Raw genomic sequence first — 25,899 nt, forward strand, 5'->3', positions numbered from 1 at the left:
TTACTTACTAGGTGCATGTTACAGTAAAAATCATAGTACAGATCAAACGGAGTGGAAGTTCTGTTACTGGAGTGATTATCGAAATAAGAATTAATTGATTTTTCATGGATGGACATTCCTTTATCCTGAATACACTTCTTTAGAAGACTTAAGATTTCAAAAAGCACCCAAGACAGAAAACTAGTCATTAACTGGCTGTTTTAAGAAAAACATTTCATAATAAGCTATCCTTTTAGCTACACCATGATAATACAGCCAAGCCACCACAAGTAGACAAGCCTCTCTAAAATGTAGGCCTCATTTTTAAGAGACTCAATATAAGACTGACTTTTCACAGAAAGAGATGAAACATTTAGAGACAGATATTATTTTTAGTCACTTAATGACATTTGCATGATATACAGATTTTGCTGGTTTGTACTAATCACTGTTTTCTTAATCATTCAAGAATTACTACGTTAGCTGCTGTGAAGATTGTCAAAGAGAAGCAGATGCATTTCTAGGGCTCATCTAGTTAAATCTGAACAGAAATTGCATCGTTTAGAATCAGGGATGCTGTGGGCACAGGTAATGATGCTTATAGCTTATTTCTGTAAATTTATGAATAAAAACTATTCCGGTATAAGCACCTTTATAACTGTATAACTGCAGCTATACTAGGCGGTTGTACCAGTGTTATCGGTTTAGAAACCGATATAGCCAACGCAGTACAAAAAAACCCTGTATTTAGACAACCCTTAAACCGAGATCTTGTTTTCATACATATCCTCAGTTCCCCTCCCTGCTTCTCCTTTATACTAATATCTGCAGAATGACTTGTAAAGATTTTTCCACATTTTAATTCCACATTCTTCCAATGTTCACAAAATTCTTTTAAATTTTAAGATGCAACATTACCAAGGTTACATATGAAAAGAAGGTGGCTATTGAGATTAGAGCAATTGCAAAAAATGGTTATTACTGAACTTGTGTTTGGGGCAGGGACCATCTTTTGGTTTGTGTTTAACGCCAAGTACAATGGAGCTCTTATCCATAACTATGGGTTCTAAGCACAACAGTAAAAAAGATAGCCAAGAGGAAGAACGTTTAGGTACAAAAATAGCCACAAGAGACTGGAAAACAGTTTACTATCTTATGCACTCCTGCCAAGTCTCAGAGGTTACATCGGTTACACAGAGGAAAAAAAAACCCACAGCCCCTGTAGAAGCAAGTCTTAAAAATCTGGGTCAGCTGACTCGGCCTTGCACTACAGGGCTAAAAACAGCAGTGTAGATGTTCAGACTCAAGCTGGAGCCCAGGCCCTGAGGTTCCCCTATCCCCACAGGTTTCAGAGCCCAAGCGGGAGTGTCTACTCTGCTATTTTTAGCCCTGTAGAGCCAGCCCAAGTCAGGTTTTTTGTGTTGTTTTTTGCTGTGCAGATGTACCCATAACATCCCAGCAATGAACATCTTTGCATGAAGTCAAAAGCAGGAATACCTGCAACTTCATTTTCTTGGACAAAAGCTATGTACATTTGCTATCACATTTGTACAGCACAAATGTTTATGACTGTCTATTCATTATATCAGATGACAGTGCTATGCTGAGAATTATTTCTTCCTCCTCTCTCCCCCCTCAAAGTGAAAAAGCCAATTAGGTTCTGAGTTCTGAAAGTGAGTTTTCAAAGGGGGAAACAAGGTGTTTGTTCTTACATCTAAGCCCCGTGATTCATGCATTTTTAGCAATAGGGCCATAAAGGCTTTCTGAATTACCTGCATAAATCAATGCTATGTTGAATATCCACAGCAATCCTGCATGTCTTCCATACACAAAGCCAAACAATATAGCAACAATGCTTTTATTCATTTTAATAAGCCACAGCCCTCAGATAATACACAGACCAGGCCCATCTAGCTGAACAAAAACGAACAATCTGCCTCCAGCTGTAAGACGCATCTAAGTTGCAAGGGTAAATTTAGTACAGTAATTTTCCCAGAAATTAACATATGTGAGCAGGATAAGGCTGGCCAGACTACTTTTCAGGCTAGTTAACATTTTGCCTAGGCAACAACTACATCCCACTGTCCTTGTAGATTGGACATTTGTTAAACTCTGATTTTATGGCTTATGCAGGACAACATTTGCAGCCTTCCATATACTTACCACACTGACTGAATTTCTCTTTTAGCTTCTGCCAGGTCAAGTCAAATGGAAGCTAGAATGAAAACAGGTATTAATAATATATACAGACACAGAGTGGAAAAAATAGCTGTTTGTTCAAATTCACATGCTTACATTTCTGACAAATATCTGGTTGCCTTTAGAACCTCTCTCTCTCACACCACTTCCCATCGGGCCAGCCACAAATCCTCGATCCATATCAATGTTCCTGTCCAGGCCAGCTCCCATAGCTGGTCCCATTCGATCAAAACTGGAGCTCATACGATCCATCCCCATTCCTCCAGTCATACTATTCATACCACCCATTCCACCACCTAGACAGAGAGGGGAAGAGAAGATGTTCAGGAAATAAAAATAAGTTTACTTCATGATATTACATTAAATGCACGTTATAGCTGTATTGTAAGTGAATTTAACTAACTGGATCTTGTGTGTAGGGAAAATGCCGTCATTTTTGGTAAGAAAACTGGTCTAGTACAGAGCATAATGAAGTTTGTCATATTTCATATAAGCTCCAAGTGGATTCAAATATCAGCATGTTAGCCCAATCACGGTTATTACATTCTTTGCAAATTACTAAAATTGATGTTTTTATTTGAACATTTCTGAATTATCAAAATATCAGTACTGTACAATAAGATACTAAGTAGCAGATACAGAAGTGTTGATAGACTAGTACTGTATCTATAAAAAACATTCCAATGAACAACATCACAAACCTCACAGGAATTGAAAGTTCAATGACTTTCAAATTTGACTAATAAGTCACACAGTGGACCAAAAAGATGAAATGAAAACACTATAGAAGTTTTACAATTATAATCCAGGAAGGCAAAATAAAAATATGTCAGTTTTCCTGAATGCAAATACACACACAGACTTTTACCTATCTGATGGCATCATCTTCTAAAGGAAGGGTTCTTTGGATATTAAACTGGATTGGCATTGATAGCCACTACTTGATATCAGAAACCTGGACTTTCCAACACTAAATGCTATTTTAAAGCACATTACTATGTGTCATACGTGTGAAACTACTGGCACTCAAGATAAATATCCTATTGAAAATTTTATGAATCCACAATTAAAATTCAGGTAAGGCAGGAGCTTCAACTTCATCCATATGTCTTGAGTATTGAGGTGGATTTCCTAATGTGCCATCCAAGATAGCCAATGGCAAGGCATTACTGTCTTTCAACTATCCCAATGTGAAGGTGTCATGCCTACTGACTATGAACGTTGCCTTTAAACAAGTTCAGGATTAGACCTCTACACAAAAAGTTAACTGAATTATATCTGAAATTCTAGACTACAAATGGTTTCTAGCATGTTTTACTTACTGCAAAAATAACAGTATTGAAAAATCAGAGTTGTTTGTAGGATTCCTACAAATAACTCACCCTATCTTTCTTCTGGCAAAAATCTTACTAGAATGCTGCTCCTTTCTTCACAAATACTTAGCATACTAAGAAGTTTGACAAATTCCAACACCAGATTAAGAGTTAGAAAGGATGTAGTGAACGAGAAAGAAACTCAGTGTTAATATATAAATAGGGCCCTACCAAATTCATGGTCCATTTTGGCAAGTTTCATGGCCAGAAGGTTTTTGAAATTGACCAATTTCATGTTTTCAGATGTTTGCATCTGAAATTTCACTGTGCTGTATCCGTGGCAGTCCCAACCCAAAAGGGCATCATGGGGGGTGTAAAACAAAGCTGTTGTGTGTGCGTGCGCCATATGTGGGGGTCGCAGGATTGCCAGAGAGCTTTCTGCAGCCAGGGGAGGTTCCTGGACGTGGGTCTGATCTCCCCCGTACTGCTGGGAGTGCCCCATCTGGGGGCTCCTACCTGCTAGTCTGGGCTGTGCTGTGGAGGGACAGGACTTCCTCTTCCACTGTATGGTGGGGGGGTGGGTGTGAATCTAATCTCCCCTCTGAGAGTGGTCATGCAAGGGAAGATGAAGCCCCATCCCCCCCCGGCCCAGCAGCTGGAATGCTCTCAGCCCTGCCACTCCCCTCCAATAGCTAGATTTCATGGGGGGAGGGCCTCATTTCACGGTCAGTGAATTTAGTAGGGCCCTATATAGAAGGAAAGCATTTCTAGCAAAAGAGCTCCTCCAAAAACAATGAGAATTACAATCACAACCTGGGACTGCTACATGAATATTTTCTTGTCACTGAAAGTATTGCACTAGAACAAGTTAATTATTTTCAAAAATCTTCCGCTACATCTATACATTGATCATTTACATTCTATTGAAACCTACTCATTCCAGATCCTACTGGGCCCATGCTAGAAGCTCCCATTCCTCCTGCAAAACCACCAACCATTGCACCACCTAAACAAAGATAGGAGAAAAAAAAAATCTAGTGACATACGCTAAGACTATGGCTATAAGTTAACAAAGCCAGGTAATATTAGCAAGTACACTGGTTAACATTTAAAACTACACAAGACATTCTTACCTTATGATTCTTCTCTGTGGACTGGTTTCACCTGGGTAGATTAGATGGGCTGGTACCTTATTATGCAAGCTAGGTGGGAAGCCTCTAATAAGTGACTTTGATGGCCTCTAGCCCTGAGCTCTTCTTACAGATTCATAGATATTTAGGTCAGAAGGGACCATTATGATCATCTAGTCTGACCTCCTGCACAACGCAGGCCACAGAATTTCACCCACCGCTCCTGCAAAAAACCTCACACCTATATCTGTGCTATTGAAGTCCTCAAATCATAGTTTAAAGACTTCAAGGAGCAGAGAATCCTCCAGCAAGTGACCCGTGCCCCATGCCACAGAGGAAGGCGAAAAACCTCCAGGGCCTCTTCCAATCTGCCCTGGAGGAAAATTCCTTCCCGACCCCAAATATGGCGATCAGCTAAACCCTGAGCATATGGGCAAGATTCATCAGCCAGATACTACAGAAAATTCTTTCCTGGGTAACTCAGATCAGGTTTTAAGATGCTTTCCAAAGCTTCTTTCTAAGAAAAAAAATTCTTCTGTTTGGACAAATTGCCATTAGGGCAAGCTAGATGGAATAAAGAAAACGATCCTGCAAGAACCTCAAAGCAAGGCTAATAGGACCACCTTATTGAGAAAAATATAGGGTGGAAAGGGCTTCTGTCATTTCCACTCCCAACTGATGTAACCAATACTAGGAGAATTACTTGAAGCTTTTGCTTCTCTCCCGAAAGATTCAAAGGAATTCAAAGGAGCTGCTTATTAAACGCTCAAGTAAAGATTCCACTGGGAAGCCTATAGTGGGTCAGAGGAGAGAAAACATGCTTTTAGGGAACAGTGCTAGGGATGTGGAAGAAAAGTCACACCAAATTCATTAAACTCATAGGAGCTGCAAGACTGAGACAGCAAGGGGAAAGTACTTTAATCCCACCATTCTATAACTCCCTTGTGATGGCTTTGGTAGAGGTTACCATAGCACTACACCTCCTGTCCCTGTCCCTGTCCAGATTCTGTATTAAGCAGCTAAATTGCCCTTCTTTCTGGAGTAAATCTCAGTACCAAGCAAAGTGGTTTACACTATAATAGTAAAGAACAGAATTATCAGACACAGATGAGCACGATATATTGGGGAAGAATCAATGAGACTTTTGTTGAGGGAAATACCACCTCACCAATCTATTAGCATTCTTTGAGGATGTCAACAAGCATGTGGACAAGGGTGATCCAGTGGAAATAGTGCACTTGGACTTTCAGAAACCATTTATATGATCCTTCACCAAAGGCTCTCAAGCAAAGTAAGGAGTCATGAGATAAAAGGGAAGGTCCTCTCATGGATCAGTAACTGGTTAAAAGTTAGGAAACAAAGGGTAGGAATAAATAGTCAATTTTCACAATGGAGAGAGGTAAATAGTGGGGTCCCACAAGGATCCATTCTGGGATCAGTTCTGTTCAACATATTCATAAATGATCTGGAAAAAGGGGTAAAGAGTGAGAATAGTGAAGTGGCAAAATTTGCAGATGATACAAAATTACTCAGGATAGTTAAATCCAAAGCTGCGAAGCGCTACAAAGGGATCTCACAGAAACTAGGTGATTGAGCAACAAGATGGCAGATAGAGACTAACGAATTTATTTGAGCATAAGCTTTCGTGAGTTACAGCTCACTTCATCGGATGCATCCCATGAAGTGAGCTGTAGCTCACGAAAGCTTATGCTCAAATAAATTTGTTAGTCTCTAAGGTGCCACAAGTACTCCTTTTCTTTTTGTGAATGCAGACTAACACGGCTGCTACTCTGAAAGATGGCAGATGAAATTCAATGTTGATAAATGCAAAGTAATGCACACTGGAAAACAATCCCAACTATACATACAAAATGATGGGTTCTAAATTAGCTGTTACCACTCAAGAAAGATCTTGGAATCATTGTGAACAGGTCTCTGAAAACATCTGCTCAATGTGAAGCAGCAGTCAAAAAAGCTAATAGTGTTAGGAACCATTACGAAAGGAATAGATAATAAGGCAGAAAATATCATATTGCCACTATATAAATCCATGGTATGCCCACATCTTGAATACTGCATGCAGTTCTGGTCACCCATCTCAAAAACAAAACAAAAAATTAAAACTGGAAAAAGCACAGAGAAGGACAACAAAAATGATTAGGGATAAGGAACAGCTTCCATATGAGGAGAGATTAAAAAGACTGGGGGACTAGTCAGCTTGGAAAAGAGATGACCTAACGGGAATATGATAGAGGTCTATAAAATCATGAATGGTTTGGAGAAAGTAAATAAGGAAGTGTTATTTACCCCTTCACATAACACATGAACCTGGGGTCACCAAATGAAAATAAGAGGCAGCAAGTTTAAAACTAACTTAAGGAAGTACCTCATACAACCCACAGTCAAACCATGGAACTCGTTGCCAGGGGGTGCGGTAAAGGCCAAAGGTATAAATGGGTTCAAACAGAATTAATTAAATTCATGGAGGATAGGTCCCTCAATGGCTATTAGCCAAGATGATCAAGGATGCAACCCCATGCTCTGAGTGTCCCTAAACCTCTGACTGACAGTAACTGGGACTGGACCACAAGGCACAGATCACTCAATAAACTGTCCTGTTACGTTAATTCCCTCTGAAGCCCCCTGCACCAGCCACTGTTGACAGGAAGACAGGAAACTGGGCTAGGTGGACCATTGGTCTGACCCAGTATGGCCATTTTTATGGAGAAGAGAATAGACAGAACTCTCTCTGATAAAACTAGATCTGCTAGATTGTGACAAAGACAGCGTCACTGTGACAATAGATCTTGATATGAGAAGACAAATGGGTGGAGTTCTAATGCCATCCAATGTAAGTCCACAAACTGATGACTTGGTCACTCCAGAACTATCAGCGCAATCTTGGCTCTGTCTTGCTTGATTTAATTACCCTTCACATGAAAAAAAAAACACAAGTGTACATGGTATGGGCTAAAAGGAAGAACACAAACTTCATGTTGCCCATGCTACTTTATCTGCTGGAGAACCTTTCACATTCTGGGTTTTTTGTTTATCTGGTCCGGTGTTTTTTGCCACAGAAAGTCAGTGACTGACTTGCCCAGACTGCACACACTCTGAATACTCAATTTCTGAAACTGTTCCCCAGGGTGGATATATTTTCTGTATAAGGAACCTGATGACAGACTCAGCAGTTCAAACGGAAAGATGATTGTTCTCTGCAAACCTGAATAGAAGGATGGTCTCTCAGAGGAAGAGTTTGTTTCCCTCTTTGCAATTTACTTATGCCACACTAGTGTTACCTGACCTCAGAATAATGTTGTGATTCTCGCTAGAATACTGAGCTTGTTCAATGCAAGCTGGGCTTTTCAGCACTCTAGCAGGTGGGGATCAAAAGCTCTTTCTGAAATACAATATTTTCTTGGGTCAGATGGATGCTTAGACAGGATCCCCAAACCAAAAAGCTTGCGTTTGAGTCCTGCAGGGGCATCCTTTTCATTACAATGCAACACATTTTGTGACCTGTAGGGGAAAGACTATTTAATACTCATTGCTTTGATTGAAAGTGTCCTCCATGATAAGGAACTGTTTGCAGAGTTTGAAACCAGGGTACTAAATCCCAGCAGTATACAGTAAGGTCAAAATGTCAGCAGAGCTCAGATTGCTGGAGAAATCTACCATGCTAATTGGACAATCATATTTTATCCTCAAAGTGATTTCATGAAGGCAATACTAGTCTCCAAGCATTTGTTAGGAGCAAGAAAACTTCTGCCAAGGGCCTCTCATTACTGAAGATCCTAGACTCAAGAACATCTCTGCTCTGGTCACAGCCCTTAATACACAAACTTCTAAATAAGCTAATCATCTAGGTAGGTGATTACATAGATCTTGTTCTAGATTCATTAATTTTCTTGATATTGTAGGCAAGGAAGAGGAGAGAGCCTTTTACTTCAAAGAATGGGAGGGACAGCTCAGTGGTTTGAGCATTGGCCTGCTAAACCCAGGGTTGTGAGTTCAATCCTTGAGGGGGCCATTTGGGATCTGGGGCAAAAATTGGGGATTGGTCCTGCTTTGAGCAGGGGGTTGGACTAGATGACCTCTTGAGGTCCCTTCCGACCCTGAGATTCTATGAAAATGGCCAATACAGTCTCTTGGGTGCATTAAAGCTATGAAGACCCCCTTCGATGCACCAGTGGCCCATTTTCCTTAAGTAAGAAGACATCAGCCTAGATATTGGGATAGGAGGAGAGTAGGGTCTTATGCAGCTAAGCACAGCATAAACCAACAGTTATGATGTAAAGTCATAATAGTTTAGCTAGCAAAAGGAAAAAAAGTTATAGGTCCTCTGGGATTATATCAAGTTCTCACTAAGTAAAAATGCAATGCCAAAATACAATCAAGAGAAGCAGATATTTTGTATATTCCAATTACTTCCATTCTCTGCCACTGCTATCCTGCTCAGTGATCCCTAAACAGTACTTATCACAGGAAGCAGAGATACAGACTTTGTAGATATAAATCAGCCCAGGATACTTTCACCTTTAAGTATGTACTGTCTTGTCCCGTTACAGCAGCATCAGAGAATACAAGTATATGGCAGAGCCCTGCTGTTTTGCACTCTACTTGGCTAAAGCCTGCTCCCGTCTATTGCATGCAGAACTCCCACATCCAATTCCTCACAACAGTATTAAAATGCACAGACTTAATACCAGCCTCTGCAAGACCAATATGCATTATCAATATACAGGAAAAAAAAATCTGATATTAGTGTGGAACATCTGCAGTCAGAGCTAAGTTTGTGTTTTCAACTGAGAAATTTTGCCTGCAAATACATAGCAGCCACTATCAACCTAAATATATTCTACTTTGAATGTCTTCACTTCCAAGAAACTGTTCAGCCACTTTAAATCCAAGATGGGGCAAAGACTTCCTGTCATCTTAAAAGATGGGAAAAAGCCTAAAACAGATACCAGAAAATCTGATGTCTTCTGGAAAGGGGCAAATTAACCAGATTCTTAGCAAACAGTTTTATCATCTTTGCACAATCTTCTTTTCTGCCCCTAAAGAAAAGACTGAATCACCTTGTGAGACACGGAGGCAACTCAGAAATTCAAGATAGTCAAGAGGACCCACCGGTCTTTTGTGATGTGGACCTAATCCTTGAAGATGCCCCACCCCAAACAGAGAATGTATGAAGAGCAGGAGCCATTCACAGGCCGGAAGAAGCAGAGCTTCCAGACTGACTTCTGTAAAGAATGGTTCTCTAATTTGATTTACACCCCTGTCTAAATGGGGATTTTCTAATTAAAATTGGTAATCATGCCTGAATCTCCTTCAGGGAAAAACTGTTTTACAAGCAGCCTTTACAGTGGCAACCTAAACTAGTCCCCTCTGCCTCTTCCAATGAGGCATCCATATATCATGAAGGATTTTAGGAGTCAACCTCATGCTATTCTTCACCTTTGCAGGGTGGAGTTAACAGAAAAGAAAGTCCATATCTTTAGCATGTCCACCATAAAAGAAAGGCAGTAAGTAGCTACATTTAGGCAGGATCCAGGCTCATCCTTGCACTTTTGGTCAACCTAGGCTCTACTTCTGCAGAATATTTTTTGTCCCAAATGACCAAGTTAAAACAAGAGAGTAGTGAAACCTGCTCAGTCAAAAAAGTGCAACATCCTTGCACAGGACATGGTGACCTAAAAGTGGAGAAAATATCAGCATAACCTCCTCAGCTGACTTTACTCCTGGAGGAATTCTGCGCCACTGTGCAATGCAGAATTTTTCAGAAATTAACGTTGTGCATGTAGAATTTTCTTTCCCCCACAGAAATGGGCTGCAGTGCTGTTGGCCACGACTAGAGGCCGCTGGACCCAGCAGAGCCCAGCTCACACACAGAAGACGCTGCCGGGGGAGGGGGAGAGAGCTACAGGATTTCTGGCAGCTATAGTTCCCAGCATGCCCTAAGGGAAGGAGATGGCAGCACGCAGGAAATTCCATGCAAGCCTGGGGCCAAGCATCAGGTGGTTTCTCCTCTGGATCCCTGGGCTCTGGGGGGCAGAGGCGCAGGTGCTGAGGGAAGGGGGGGAACATGGCTGGGCTCGGGCGGGGGGGAGAAGTGGGCATGGGATCTTGGCAAGGGGGGCTGGGTTGGGTATATTGGCTGTGGGAGCACAGTGGCTGGCTCTGGGGGGGAGAGGGGTTGTGCATGTCTGGCCCCCCCAGCTGGGCTCTGACGGAGGGGGAAAAGGGGCAGAGAAACAGGAACTGGGTTGTCATAGTGGTTTCTTTAACTAGGTAGGTAGGTAGGTAGGTAGGTAGGTAGGAAGTGTGAGGTTACAGACATACTTGCTGACAGATATTTTGAAATAAATTACCAAAATAACTGAAACTGCTGTGATTATGTAGTGTTATTTTGACAAATAAAATTTTCAAAATTTTAAAATATTGTGCTCAGAATTTTTAATTTTTTGGCACAGAATTCCTCCAGGACTATGACTTGCATCAAAAAAAGAAGCAGATTGGGCATAAATGGGAAGGACAACCTGTCTAGTGTGCACTAATGAGACAGGGCCACAGAAATTGCAAGACAAATACCTGAACAGCTGGTATGCGGTTTCCAGAAAGGTGTCCTAGAATTTCAATTATTCAAATACTCAAAGTTACTAGCTGTGTTAACTTAAAATATTCTCTTTAAATCACTCCCCCGTTCAAAAAATAAAAAAAAATTTTTTTTATTTTTATTTTTTAGACAGGGCCACTGTACTTCCATCTATGTAAAGATCTAAATTTTATCCTCATTGCAGCACCTACCAAAATACTCTCTGGAGACTGAAGTTGATGTTGAGGAGCAGGCAGATAAATTTACAAGTTAGTTTTCTTGTCAAAGGAAATAAAGTACTTGCAACACATTGTGATTGCTCAGGAGGAACTCAAGTTTGACAGAGTTACCATACCCATTCTTCCAAACGAATCTCCAAAGCCCCGGTTCATTGCCATGTCACTGCGACCAAAATCTCTGTCCATACTTCCTCCCATTCCACCACGAAACATTTCTGCTGAGAATATACCAACAAAGAAGCAGGAGTTGCAATAGATTTTCTGTTATATTTTCAACATAAGATATACATAAATTACATATTTCATGACTGCTCATTCAAAGGGAAAGTAGTTTAAAGCACAAATCTGAAGAGCTCACATTTAAGTTTGCTAACTTACCTCCCATGCCAGTTGCCATGCCTCCCATGCCGGTTCCTATGCCCCCACTCATTCCACTGCCCATATTTCCTCTGAAGTCATCTACACTCCCCATCCCTATGGGAAGAAAAAAGTTTTAATAACGATAATGGATTAAAAGTAGAGGGGGAGAGGGAGAGAGAAAGTTCACCCACCTCCCATTCTGCTGACTCCACCAAATCCTCCCATGTTAGTCATTCCTTCCATTCCACCAAATCCACCGATACCTATGCAATAAGGAAAAATGTTTTCTATACTATATTTTAAAGAAGTTAACAGAAAATAAATAAAAAACACATATACCTCCTCCCATTCTGTTCATTCCTCCGAAACCTGGGCCATCCATTCCCATACCTTCAACCAAAAGTTATACATATTGTTTAGAATACAGAAAAAGCTCTCTCTATATTTCTATATTCTATAAAATTCTGTGCACAATATTTTAAAATTCTGCATATTTTGTCAAAACAACACTATATAATCACACCAATTTCAATTATTGGGTATTCAATTTCAAAATACTGTCAGCCAGTATGTCTGTAGCAATACAGAAAAAAAAAATTCCCCCAGGAGTAGAGAGTTAAAGAAGCCCCTACAACAACCCAGTTGCTGTTTCTCTACCCCTTCCCGAGCCCCACCTGAGGACACCCCTACACTCCCTCCAGCTCCAGCTCAGACACTCTTGCCTCCTATCCTCCCAGAGCCCAGGGATCCAGAGGGAGAAACAGCCTGACGCTGGGTCCTGGGCTTGTACGGCGTTTCCTGCATGCCGCCTCCTTCCTCCAGGGCATGCTGGGAACTGCAGCTGCCAGGAACCCTTCAACTCCCTCCCCCTCAGAGTGGCTTCTATTTGCAAGCTGGGCTCTGCTGGGTCCAGTGGCCCTAAGTGTCCATCAGCACCTCTGCAGCCCATTTCTGTGCGGTTAAAAGGAAATTCTGCACAGAACATTAATTTTGCACAAATACTGTATTGCGCAGAATTCCCCTAGGAGTAATTTATGTAAGTCAATTAATCAAATTCACACTATTCAAGGTTTACTTTGTTAGAGAAGACAACTTTTCCTGAGGCAAGACCAAGAACCATTAAAGTTATAGAGAAAAGAAATAAAAGTATACCCACCTCCTGGACCCATATTCCCCATTCCACCTCCCATGCTCAACTGGGTTGCGCTGATGGGTTGTCCTCCTGGTCCAAGTCCCATCCCAATACCTCCAAGGCCACCTTTGAAAACCAGAGTAAGTATCACCATCACGAGTCAGGATTTCTGTTGCCACAATGAGATCCTACAAATGTCATTCATGCCTTCTGGTGCTGACATCATACAGTTCCAGACTGCACGTTATAATATATGAAGTTCAAGGAGTAAGGAAGATTATAGCCCATACTCACGAGGTAACTGTGGCGTCTTGTTCTCCACCACACGGAAGTCTTCATGAGGAATTGATTTGTCATCCTGTTGTGAAATGAGTATTATTAGGAGGGATTTCACTACATTTTAGCTTGGCTAAAGGAGGAAAAGGGCAGACAACTCACCATTTTTACATGCATGGGTCTATCAAACAGGAACTGTCCATTGAACATAGCTGAAGACCAAGTCAAAGAAGTTTGATCTGACGACTGAAGGCAGCCTAACTAGTTTTAAAGACTCATTTTTATAATTTAGCTCACCCTTCTTAGTGGTTCCCTCCCCACTTCTCTAATCAAGGAGATTAGCTAGTTAGAATGACAGTTACAGACAATCACTGAACAAATCAGCTCCTTTTTCAACCTTAACTACTGGACTGCAGAGTCACCCTCTCTCCGGCCCAATGATTATTTAAAGTGTTTATCCACATTTGAACAGTCACTGGCCGAGAGAGAATGTTTCTGTATTCCAGTGGTTAGAGCACCCACCTGGGAAGTGGAAGAACCTGGTACAGTCCCCCTGCTCCACTCTCCTCATTTATCCACTATGGAATGGCTTCAACAAGAGAAGCTGAGGAAGCCCCACATCAGAATATCCCATAGCTCAGGGATTAGAGCAGCTCAGGATGGTGAGAGAGATAAGAATTGTACCTGGGTCTCCCACATCCCAGCAGAGTGCTCTAACCACTGAACTAACAGTTATAAGGTAGGCACCACCAACACCACCTGGATTTTGAATGGGACCCGAACTGAATTGCATGTGCCTCAAGCCACACAAACCAACGAATTTCTATCTTCCTCTGGTTCATGAATTGCTCTGGGACTTAGGCACCTAGATGCCTAGAGTAGAATTGGACAAACCCCAAGCTCTAAAAACTTAGGTTCCCAGGGAGCTTTTACAACGGAATGTTAAGTGCCAAGTTAGTTTAGGTGCCAACAGAGTTAGGTGGCAGCCTAGAAGAAGTTGTGTGGACTTCGGTGACACCACGCATGGGGACTTACGTGCCTAATTTTGGAGTTTAGGCGCCTAAGCTGTTTTGTGAAGTGCACTCAAGGTCTTCATGTACACAGAAACTGAAATTTAGCATGCACATAAAGCAGCTTCAATGCAAATGGATATAGTGTAGCTTTAAAATCAATCACATACACTCATTTACCATTCAATGCAAACTGAATCCACATTTAACAAATTGCTCCTTTGACCAGATAACTAATTCTCAAAAATAAGGATACATATTGCCTGAACTGCTTCAATTGCTTGTTCAAAAGTGACTGTTCCCATTCCTCGACTCTTGCCATCCTTGTCTTCTTTGATATCTGCACGTTTTACAGTTCCAGCAATGCTGAACACCTCCTTTAGTTTCTTCCATCCAACTTTAAAGTCAAGCTGAATATACAAAATTACACAATTCCAATACATTTATCGCTTCTCATTAAATAATTTAGAAGACACTGTACAGCACAGTAACTTTTTAAACTCTTAAAAACAATATATTTTTACAGCACATGTCCACCACAGTGAGTCTAACAAGTCAAATCTCTTTAAAAGTGATGAATTCATGTCACTTCTGTATGCGTCCCTCCTCGACTTTTAACATGCTGATTAGGAAGGGATATTTTTTGCAGCACCTGCATTCTCTTAAGTGCCAGTTTGCATCTAAAGAGAAACAGGACTAGTTCAGGTATTTCTTAAATTTGTGCAAATTCTGAGCTAGTAAGAGAATCAGAATAAATGATCGCATTAAAACAATAATGTAAAATAGAGTTTGTGTTAATGCAGAGTAACTGGCAAGATTTTCTGCACAAGGTGGATACATACAAATACACTTGCCAACTAACAAGTACGCTCAGTTGTAAAGAAAAGCCAAAGTTATCTGTAAATACTATTTTAAAAAATTGCAACAAAGGACTACAGCACAGTGAAGACCATCAGAAAGACCTGCTAGTAGTAGTCTGCTGCTGAAAATCCATTTCACGTATTTTGGACATATACATGCGTTCTCTCTTCAGTTTCAGGAAAGAAATACCAGACCTTAAAATTAATTCATATGCATGTCCTTTTAAAAGGGAGAGTGAGTGGATATTCTTGTGTAATTCATAGAGATTGGTACTACTGAACATAAGGATTTTTTAAGAAAGACTAGACATTAAAATTTTTAAAATATGTGCTTAAACTTACATTAGCAACAAAAATAGTGGACCCGAGCCTGCCAGCCTGCAAATTACTGATAATCTCAGGAGGAATGTTTGGATTATTGAGAATTGAAGGGGGTAAATTCATCAACCCAGGTGCCATATCAGGTCCATGTCCTCCTGGGAATGGTCCTCCCACACGCTGCAATGCCCTACGAGCATGTTCACCATCAGGATCCTAGAACACATTTAAAAGTAAAGCTAACACATTCATCAACAGCAGGACTGACAGTTGAACAAAAAAAGTACTATTTTAAAATTCCACAAAAATCCATCAAAATCATCAACTAATATCCTTGTCAGCATCAGCAGAGGGATCAAGCACTTAAGTAGCATGGAGACCTAATTCCCTCACCTCTAGAGGTGGGTCCTTTCAGATGAGGGTTGAGGCATATTGGCAAAGCACTTGTGGAGGAAGCGTGCACTGCCACTTCACATGCTGTACCTAGCCTATGGACAAGTAGAAAAGATTTCAATCTAGTGGGCTGTCAGTCTAGTACCTTCTTCCAAGCACTGAGTTAATTCAATGAACTTTGATTATTTGTTAATTCCATGATTAAAAATGTAACAGAACATTCCAAAGAACTATTATAGGACCCAACACTGTATATTACATTGAGAATTTTGACCATTATTTGAGATCTCAATTTGCACAATCACTCTATTTCCATCCCCCTGTCCCACTACAAAATAGTCAGAACAATCTGACTGGCAGACTAGAGTTAAGAGTCATTTTGATAAAAGTATAAAAACTGAACGTAATAGCCAGGGATGACAGAGGGAAGTGGTAGGAAGTTAGGACATATCTACCATTTAAAAAAAGGCATTTGTCTATTTTGGCATACTACAGTCTTTAGGACACATCATGATTTTGTCACATTAGATCCCCTGGCATTGTGCCTTCTGTGAGCCACAGGCCCCTGGCTAGCTAAGGAAACATAAAGAGGCCTCTCCACTATAGAAAGAGGAAGATATGTATAGCTAATAGACCACCTCATGTTAGTGTAAAGCCACTTCAAGTGTTCCTAGAAAAGATTTCATCAATTCAAGCTAAAACAAGGTAACATTCATACCTCTTTAATGTTCAGGGGTCTTCCACTAAGGTCATATTTGTTCATAGTTTCTAATGCTTTCTTTACGAATTCTTCATCTTTGAATTCAACCACACTTAAGAAGGAACAAAATATGTAGAGTATTAAAATAAAGTTAATTTTAAAAACCTAGCAGAATATTTGTACAGTAGTGTCTTTCCACACACACAAACACACAAAGAAACTTACCCACAACCCTACATCCATGATGAAGATTTGTGAACACATAAGGAGAAAAAAAAAAAAAGGAGTCAGTAAACGTAGCTAATAAAATATTTTAAGATTCCATATTACTGTTAAATAACTGTTAGTTAAATTTCAACTCCAGAATTTATAAACACATGCTTTTTATTGATAGCCAAAATTTAATTTCACCTAGGGTCTTTTGAACAAATGCACTACAGTGGATATTACAATTAAAAAGCAAAAGACAATATTGTAAACTCTATTTTATTCTCTTTGAGCCAAACCAGAATTGGACTATAGAAAAATGCCACACAGATCAATATAGGACAGTTAAAAGAATATGATCAGCACACTCAGCGTGTCACTGGATGCTGACCTTTGAGTACAAAATTTAATTCCACATACATATAATATACAAGGATTTTGTGTACCTTTCTGAATTACGTTTAAAAGTTAAGTTACTTTTCATGAAAGTAAATTACCGACTGCACCAAAACCCATTTAATAAAGCAACTAGCTTAGGACTGCTTTAAGTGAGCAGTAATATAGACTAAACTGAAAACACACCATTTTGTTTTACAAATGTTAGGGAACTCATTTACAACAATTATTCCTGCTTAGTTAGAATCAAACCTGCATTTCTCAGTTCATAAAGCAGGTTCAGATCTATTATAGCTCAAACTTTTGACTGAAAAAAGACAAAGGAGCTTTAACATGCTTCACTCTAAGTGCCTCATTGCTGGCATTCTCTTGGCTGCCAACCACCTCCTTCCATTCAGTTTAAAAAACAGGCAAATTCAATAATCCAAAGTGTTCAGAGCACTAGTCCTGTAAACTCTCAAATTAGATTCTTCAAACAGTATAGTCTTAACATTTTTATACTTATTGGCCTCAAAAAAATTACACTTGCAAAATTTGTCAATTCAGTAGTTTTTTTTAAAGTCCTTTACATAAAACAGATCTAGAACACAACAAAAATCCTCAAGTAAAGTGTTGGCTGAAAAGTATTACCTTAAGAGAATTAAGTAAATGCCATTTGTTGACTTTTATAAAATAGTTTGTCCCTTACAGCCAGCTAGTTTGATTTACATGAAAGTGTCAGACTGATTCTAATACAGAAGCCTCAAGTCTATCATAATAAAATAAAAATGAAACTTACTTTCCAAAAACTGGTACAGGTATTATACAAAAATAAAACTGCTGAGGAACTTTTAAACCTCTAGCAGATTGTTGCCCACGGCACTTACCCTTGATTTTCCTTCAGCATCCTTAAACAGCTCCACGTATGTAACCTCACCAACTACATAAGACATACAAAGGGAAAATACCAAGAGACAATGCATTTAAACACCAATATCTTGCTTTACTGTGCCCCTGTGCACAACTCTACAGAGAAGCACCTATTATTCACCAACAATCAAAACCAGACCAACATACCTCCTGTCAATGGCTATATAATTTAGCTAATTTTCAGAAATATGCAGCAGCCACATTCTCAAGAGCTATACAAACAACTATATTTAACCTAATTCATACTACAGATCATATTTTGGCCAGTATGATATAGTTGGTGAACAAATTCAGATACACACTTGGTCCCTTAACCTATCAGATTAGAACATCAACATTAGCACTTTTCAGTGACATTTGTCATCCTACTCACAACAGCTGTTTTAAGGTGACTTTCTACCTGAATGTCTTCAATCATAAGAGTTTGCCTCCAATATAATAACCAAATTTACACGTCAAATATTTCACAGCAAGCCACACACTTTCTAAAGTTTCGGTGAATAAAACCAATCAAATAGTCATGTCACCTTACAACAGATACACCAAGCACAGTTACAAAAAGTTTTTGGCATTATTTAACAGCCTAGAAGCCAAGTGTGCTTTGCATTACTTTTAAAGAATCAATATTTTCAAGAAAAATAACAGATCTAACTTTTTACAGAATTCTTATTAGAGTTATTTTCCCCCAAACTGTCCAGAGTAAAACGTTTGGGTTGTTCAGATTACTCTATCAAAACTGCAACAGCAGTAACACACTTTTAATATAGATCTCCAGACAGTCAGTCATGGCAGTAGTGACAATGCAGACAAAGTTAATTCCACAGCCAGATTCCACCAAGGAAATACAAAACATCTTTTGAAATACACACTAAGTGTATTGCTTAAATACAATAGCCCTTTAAAAATCTACAAAGACTACAACTAGACAAAACACAATCTCTTTAAAAAGTCATGAGGGCATGCATATGCTTTTGGCTCTCTACTGTCACACTAGAATGGCAAGTTTGTAAACACTTCATTTTCCCATACTACCCTGCAATGCAGTTGTCTCAAATGAAAGAGTGGGGGAAAGATAGATGTATCAAGTAAAGGCCAAACAAAAAATAAAAAAAATGCAAGTCAAATCTGTGTGGCTCAAAGGACAAAGATATTTTAAGTTCCTCCCCTTCCTATATGAAGTGGGTTATCAGGAGTGAGTTACCTTTTTCTCTCATAAGATCTTTAATAGCTTGCCATTTCATGTCGTATGGGATGTTGCTAATGAAAACTCTGTTACGGTTAATAGTCTTCTTTTCTCCAGTGCCTGAATTCTTGTCCTTTGAATAGGGATGGAATCTATTCTTGTTTCCAAGAGATGGAATTGCCTTTGGTTTTGGAACATATTTTTCCTTCACAGGTGCTTTTTCTTCCTTTGCTGCCTCATCATTATCCCTATATTTTCAAGAGACAGACAGATTAGTTTTGCTTTGAAATAATGGTACAATTCTATATTAATAGGGCAAATGCCACATTTTGCATGCTATCAACTTTGCAACTACCATTCAGAACTCCCTAGTTCAAGATATTTTAAGATTTCATTTTAAACAGTCTCATTTCATGAACACGATGTTTTATTTGGCAACAAAATAAGAAGTTAAAGTTTGCAAAGAAAGGCCACACTGTTCCATTATAATCACAGTAAGGAAGTCTAGTTAAGTTGTACTTCTGTACTAATATGCCAGTCAAGTTCCAGCAAGGTGGTGTTATAAAGAAACAGATTATTAAAAACTTGTGTAACTGAGATGTACCAGCCTAGTTATTACAAGCCTTGAGACTTAGGTGTTTTAAACAGCATACTGAAAGATCTTTACATGAGACACCAGTTGCAATTACACAATATTCCTCTCATATCTAAGGGTTACAAGATTGCAGAAAAGGGGGATTTGGAACCTCTTGCTTAACTTATTACATGAGCAAAACAGCATCTTCACAATGCCTCACAAGCTGTATTTGTTTCAACAGGGATCCAGGACCTAAAATTTTATACCAAGTTTTGACACTTTCAGCATGTAGCTCAAATGACCTAAAATACACATTTCAGTTCTATAAATACAGTACATCGCTGGACTGTTTGGTTTGTGTTTATTGAAGAATTATGAAATTAAGAACCAAGATTCTCTTCATTAAAAAGTAACCACACCTTCAAATGTAATCAACCTGCATATCCTGAGTGTGCAATAAAGTCAATTTATTACTGTCACGCTAAGTAAATGAAAAATTCTACAGTGGGATCCCATTTATTATCCATCCACAATGCCAAACTCCATTTTAGGAATTCAGAGCATGAATTTGAAGCAATTACTTTTCCTAGAATTAGAAAGCACTGGTGTGAAATGGGCTTTGTAGCCAAAATATGTAATAATCAAGTTAGTTGAGAGATTATTGCAAAGTTTATAACTAAAAAATATATTATATCCAAAGAGATTATATCCAGAAAACAAGCATATGTTGGTATTTTCATTTTTTATATATAGCAAAACAATCTGATCACCTGAGTATTCATAAGGAACATAGAAATCCATGGATGCAGAACTTCTGTGCATCCTAGAAGGAGAGGCAACGTTTTCTGTAAAATATGAGCTATCACTTTACATACACCTCTACCCCGATATAACGCGACCCGATATAACACGAATTCGGATCTAACGCGGTAAAGCAGCACTCCAGGGTGGGCAGGGCTGCGTGCTTCGGTGGATCAAAGCAAGTTCGATATAACGCGGTTTCACCTATAACGCGGTAAGATTTTTTTGGCTCCCAAGGACAGCGTTATATCAGAGTAGAGGTGTAGTTTCTTCCCTGATTACAAAGAAAACCTTTGAAACGGGAATTGAAGCAGCATTACTTTTGTGGTCTGGAGACCAACTGAAATGACAACTTTAAGAGCTACAAACTTCCCTATCTCACTTTAGTGGGGAGTCCATTCAGTCAGAAAAAAAAAAAAAAAAAAAAAAAAATCAATCAGTACAGAATTCCCACAGAAGTAATGAAATTAAGCAATACAGCGACATCAGTTATAAATTAATTAAGGCCAGGGATTTTGTCTTCATACTTCTCTGTAGAGCAGCTAGCACTTTTTTATTGTTGTATAAGTGTTTATATTTGACTTCTTGACCCAGATCCCCAAAACAGCAAGAATTATCATTATTAATCAAATTTTACATAAAGAGATTTTTTGTTTGTTAGTTAGATTGACCCAGTGTACTGTAGTATGCATCAACGTGTGCTGGGGCCAAAGTTGAGTAGGAACAATAACATGATTCTAAACTTTGATTACAATCATCAGCATTTATTATTAGCATTTACTGCATAATGTGTAAATAAAAAGAAATACAATAATTAAACTGAATTTTATTTTCTGATTCCAGATATTACTAGTAATTAAATTTTAACTCAAAGATTGCATCTGTAGGAAACAAACTGAGGCAAACATTTAAATCCAAAATTGTGCAGAAAATAAATCTTCAAAACAAAATAAAAAAAAAAAAAGATAAATCTTCCAAGCTTATGTATAAAGAACCCACAGAAAAAGATGATTTCAAATAATTTGTAATATGCACGTGATTTTTCACGATACATAAGTTAACAAAATACTTACAGCTCAGAATTCTATTTATTCAATGTATTGTGCTGAAAAAGTTATTCTAGGAACTTCTATTGATTCTGTTCATAAGTAGATGGGTATAAAGTGGCAGTGCAGGAAGTTCCACAACTAAGTCCCTAATTCTGCAAACACAGATGCAAATTTTTATCTTTACTACCTTGAGTAGTACTATTACTCAACATAGTAAGGTTAAGTAGGTGCACAAGTGATTGCAGGATTGGAGTAATACATTGTCCACTTTCACATAAGCACTATCTGGTTACAGGAGAATTTAAACAGACTGAAATTTGTCTTTTGATACACAATAAAATTAACGTAATGCTTTCTGTACATGATTCCAAGGGGAATAGAGGGGGGATTATGTGTACATGAAACCCTGATACCCAGGAGCATATCTTGCATTTCTTTCTAAATAAACAACTCCCCAAGTCTACCAACAAAAATATAGGGTAATAGGTTTTTTGTTAAGTCACTGCCATAACTGTTACATTCCCAGAAGAAAATGAAAAACTGTGATTAACACCATGTTGCATTTTGATGTTTGCACAGCAATTTGAAAATGCAAGTCTCTACATATGGCCTTAAACCAAGAATAATACAAACCACAAAAAAAAGGAGTGTGAGCATTTAGAGCCAGGTGCACAACAAAGGAAAACCTGACCTAGGTTACCCCAAGGTATGTAAAATATAATCTACACAAATACAAGAATACCATGGAATAAATGCCTTCATTCGTCACCCCTTTTATAAATGTTTTTATTTTGAATCTGACCTCAAGTGTGTTTATTTACCACAATCCATACTTTTAACATTTCAAATGTCAACGCAGCTTTCAAACAGCCACCATGTATTAAAAGAAGTCTGTAACAAAATATACTTTCCTCCGAGGTGTGAACTGGGTAAAATGAGGAGCTGAAAGTTGTACTGATTTGAGATCAAAGACTTCCTATGTTCAACCATTGACATCAGACCTTCAAACTTTTACCAGGCAAGAACCATCAGTTCTAGAAAGTCCTTTTGCTTTATTACATTGGAAAGCTGAAATTCCAAGCTTCTTAATAACATTCCACATCTGTCCCTGATAGGTCCTGGCTTACTGGATCTTAAAATAGCACTGTAAGTTACAGGAAAGCTGTTAATTTTTAAAACCTTTTCAAAATGTGTTACAAGTACAGATTTGTCTCTATCCACCTGCACAAGAGCATTCCTGTTTCTAAGCCAACCTGGCTTTACAGATGGAGGGATACAAAAAAAACAAAACAAAAACAAAAAAAAGGCAGCAATGTAAAGTTACAATACATCTCCAGAAAAACGTGGTGTAAACAGAACAGATTATGGTATTTGAAGGCATAAAGATTTCACTACTCAAAAGCGATCTGTGGAATGATGATCAACTCCCACCTATATAATCCTCACAGAATCACATACTTACTGTCTGTGTTACACGTACAGGCTTGGATTCAGCGAGCAGACACGCGACCATGCAAGGAAGCGCACTGCTCCCAGTGATCACACCGAGAAACCTCGCCATCGTTAATATAATGCAATTGCCTTGCCTCCTGCCTTGCCGCAGGGCCACGCTCTCCGTGTTCCCAAGGAGAGGCTAATGGGATGGGGGAAGCAATCCTCCCCTAGAGCAGCACCTCACCGCAGGGCAGCCTTCGTGAGCCTCCCCTCCCCCTGCTCTTAGCCCCCTCCTCTGACCTGCTCGTTATCCCCTTCTCCACACACCGCCCCCAGGCTACACCACAGCGACTAACACTAACGGGGGGGCTTCTACTTCCCCAGGTGATGGGGGCTGCCCCGGAGGGGGAGGAGCCTTGCCCGAGGTGGGGGGGGGGGTAGAAGGAGAGGACGGGCTGCCTCTCTACCACGGCCTAGGCGGCCGGCTGAATCCCCGCGCTCAGGTAGCCCCGTTGCCTGGCCCCCTCCCGCTTGTCTCCCGGCTCGGAGCCCAGGCCCAGCCCCGCACACACATTTTGACGCCATTGGCGCTGCCACCGCTCTCGGTCGCCGTTGCCGCCGCCTCCTCATCCTGCTGCTGAGGCTGGTTATCTGGGGCGGCTAAGGCCTCCTCCGCTCCCCCCGGTGGCGGCGCCGCCGCCGCTGAGGCCTCCGGTTTATCGTTCTCCGCCATTTCCTTGCCGAGCTCCTGTGCCGCCGCTGCCGCTGGGTTTGAAAAGGCCCCTGAGCGCCCTGGCCTCTCCGCGCCGGCCCGGCCAGCTCTCGCGAGAATGAATCCGGAAGGGGGGGTGAGCGAAGAGGGCTCCTGGGTTACCATAGTGACACCATTGTACTGGAGAGGCCTATCGTCTCCATCCTCCCGTCTCCTAAGCGGGGACATCTTACAAGCACAGGGCGAAGGGCTCCCCTTAATTAGCCACTTCCAGCTCGAAGTGTAAACCCGCCCCCGCCACAGATATTACCCAGCTCTCTCTGTGCATCCACCCTCCTCAGAGAGCCTGCCAATTCTACTGCCCTGAGACCCCTTCCCCCCACAAAAAGTACATACTCCCACTTCCGAATGTTCAGCAACACCCCCAGCCTCACTTACCCCCCAAATAAACACTCCCACCTCTGAATATTCAATAACCTCCTCCCAGCATACCCCCAAAACTCCCATTGCTACATTTTCAATCACACCCCACCCCACCACTCACCCCCAACATAATCCATGTTCACCACTAATTGTTCCATAAACACACCTAGGATTACACCAAAAATGTCTGCATGCAGCATTAACTGTTCAACAGCCACCCTCTCAGTCCCAGAGATCTCTCCCTCAAAAATAACCCACCAATCTTTGAACAAAAAAAGTCCATGATCTTGATACAAATGATTGATTTTATTCCACAAATAACATGCTGCAGGCCAGGGCATAGCCTCTTAAAAACAAGTTTTGTCCTGTACTTTTCATATGCATGGCCATTATTTCTTTGAAATCCAGATCATCACACCGATCTTTCCCCCAGTGATGTTGTTCTTTTTGCCACTAACTTACCTCCAGCCTTAGGGAGGTCCCACATATCTGTGCAAACTTTTGGCTTCCCAAGTGGACCAAATTCATCCCTGCACCAGTGCAGAGCACAGCGCAGGGGCATCATGCCTCTCCAATCACAGGGCTGCTAGGGCCTGCTTTTGACCCACTCCACACACCTCTGTGCACCCCGACACAGGTCACAGCATCCCCAAGGGCTGCCCTAGTTTTTGCCCCAGCAGCAACTATTTCCCTATGAGCAATTCTAACAGTTAGGAATAGCCCTGGCACAGGAACACCCTGGCCACTCTCCCGGCACACTTCTTGAGGTGAAGACTGCTGATGAGGATAGCAAAGAACCAGCTATACTGTGTTGTTGTTGTGCCCCCCCGTTTCAGGTGTATTCCGCAGAAGGGCTTACAGTGGCCTCAGTGCAGGAATGAATTTCAGCATGTCCGGTTGTGACACTGCCACCCAGAAAACAGAAAACTCATAAAAAACAGAAAGTGTATTTTTCTTCAGGCTCTTCTCTATATTTTTCTATGGTTTGCATTATCACTTGCTACACAGTGCTGTTTATCTCACTCCACAGCTTCAAGACATTTCTGTGTATCCTCTCTTGTATCCCTCTGCCCCTGCCAATGTTGTGACATGGTGTTATTTATCTTGATCTGCAATTCTGAGATGTCTGAGTCGCTTTCCATCCCCAATATCTCAATATTAATGCAGAACCATGAAGCATTATTATTTGATTATTCAATGCTGCCGATAATGTATTTGTTTGTTAGTATTTAATGCTGCTGGGTGGTTCTTATTGTAAGTTTAATTATTGTTAGGATATTCAGAGCTTCTGCATGGGCATTAATTTTATTATTAAATCCAAATGATAATAAAAGTCTGCACAGCTCTTTACAGATATATAAGAAGATACGGTCAATACCCCAAAGATCTATAACCAAAGGACCTGATCCTATCTCACATTGGCAATGGGTACATACCAGCCTGCAAATGGAAACAGAAAAGCCTGAGATATTCCTTTCAGCATAGGTTGACTCCCTCTGCCCATCCATTTCATCCAATTTTCTCCGTATCACTTGAAAAAATATTAACGTTAAATTATTTTGGATTTAACTTAGAAATTTATAAAGCAGCCACCAGTCTGGTATCTCAGCATCTTTTAAATGAGGAAGAATATTATATGCCATATGGTGAATCTAGACCATTCTAGAGCTCAGAATCTATCTTCTTTGTGGGACTCTCTTTTGC

General features: G+C 40.2%; 1 protein-coding gene across 6 annotated transcripts in view; it reads right to left on the reverse strand.

Annotated features, from left to right (window-relative positions):
* Positions 1–24,015, reverse strand: part of MYEF2 (myelin expression factor 2) — a 25,341-nt gene extending 1,326 nt beyond the window's left edge. Inside the window, exons 1-17 of one of the 6 annotated variants that reach the window (XM_027829074.3) lie at positions 23,633–24,015; positions 19,218–19,447; positions 17,974–18,026; positions 16,730–16,737; positions 16,523–16,616; positions 15,436–15,627; positions 14,490–14,643; positions 13,386–13,435; positions 13,242–13,305; positions 12,972–13,073; positions 12,155–12,205; positions 12,007–12,051; positions 11,834–11,929; positions 11,572–11,673; positions 4,426–4,497; positions 2,275–2,474; positions 2,143–2,194 (exon numbers count right to left, since the gene is read on the reverse strand). In XM_027829074.3, the coding sequence (XP_027684875.2) occupies positions 2,143–2,194; positions 2,275–2,474; positions 4,426–4,497; positions 11,572–11,673; positions 11,834–11,929; positions 12,007–12,051; positions 12,155–12,205; positions 12,972–13,073; positions 13,242–13,305; positions 13,386–13,435; positions 14,490–14,643; positions 15,436–15,627; positions 16,523–16,616; positions 16,730–16,737; positions 17,974–18,026; positions 19,218–19,447; positions 23,633–24,000 (1,933 nt within the window). In that variant the 5' untranslated portion in view covers positions 24,001–24,015. Of the gene's footprint in view, positions 1–2,142; positions 2,195–2,274; positions 2,475–4,425; positions 4,498–11,571; positions 11,674–11,833; positions 11,930–12,006; positions 12,079–12,154; positions 12,206–12,971; positions 13,074–13,241; positions 13,306–13,385; positions 13,436–14,489; positions 14,644–15,435; positions 15,628–16,522; positions 16,617–16,729; positions 16,738–17,973; positions 18,027–19,217; positions 19,448–23,632 lie in introns of all 6 variants that reach the window. The other 5 variants (XM_007066796.4, XM_027829073.3, XM_027829075.3 and 2 more) reach the window with 5 other exon arrangements.
* Between the last annotated feature and the right edge of the window lie 1,884 nt (positions 24,016–25,899).

The sequence above is a fragment of the Chelonia mydas genome, chromosome 10, assembly GCF_015237465.2.
Source record: "Chelonia mydas isolate rCheMyd1 chromosome 10, rCheMyd1.pri.v2, whole genome shotgun sequence".
Taxonomy (NCBI): Eukaryota; Metazoa; Chordata; order Testudines; family Cheloniidae; genus Chelonia; species Chelonia mydas.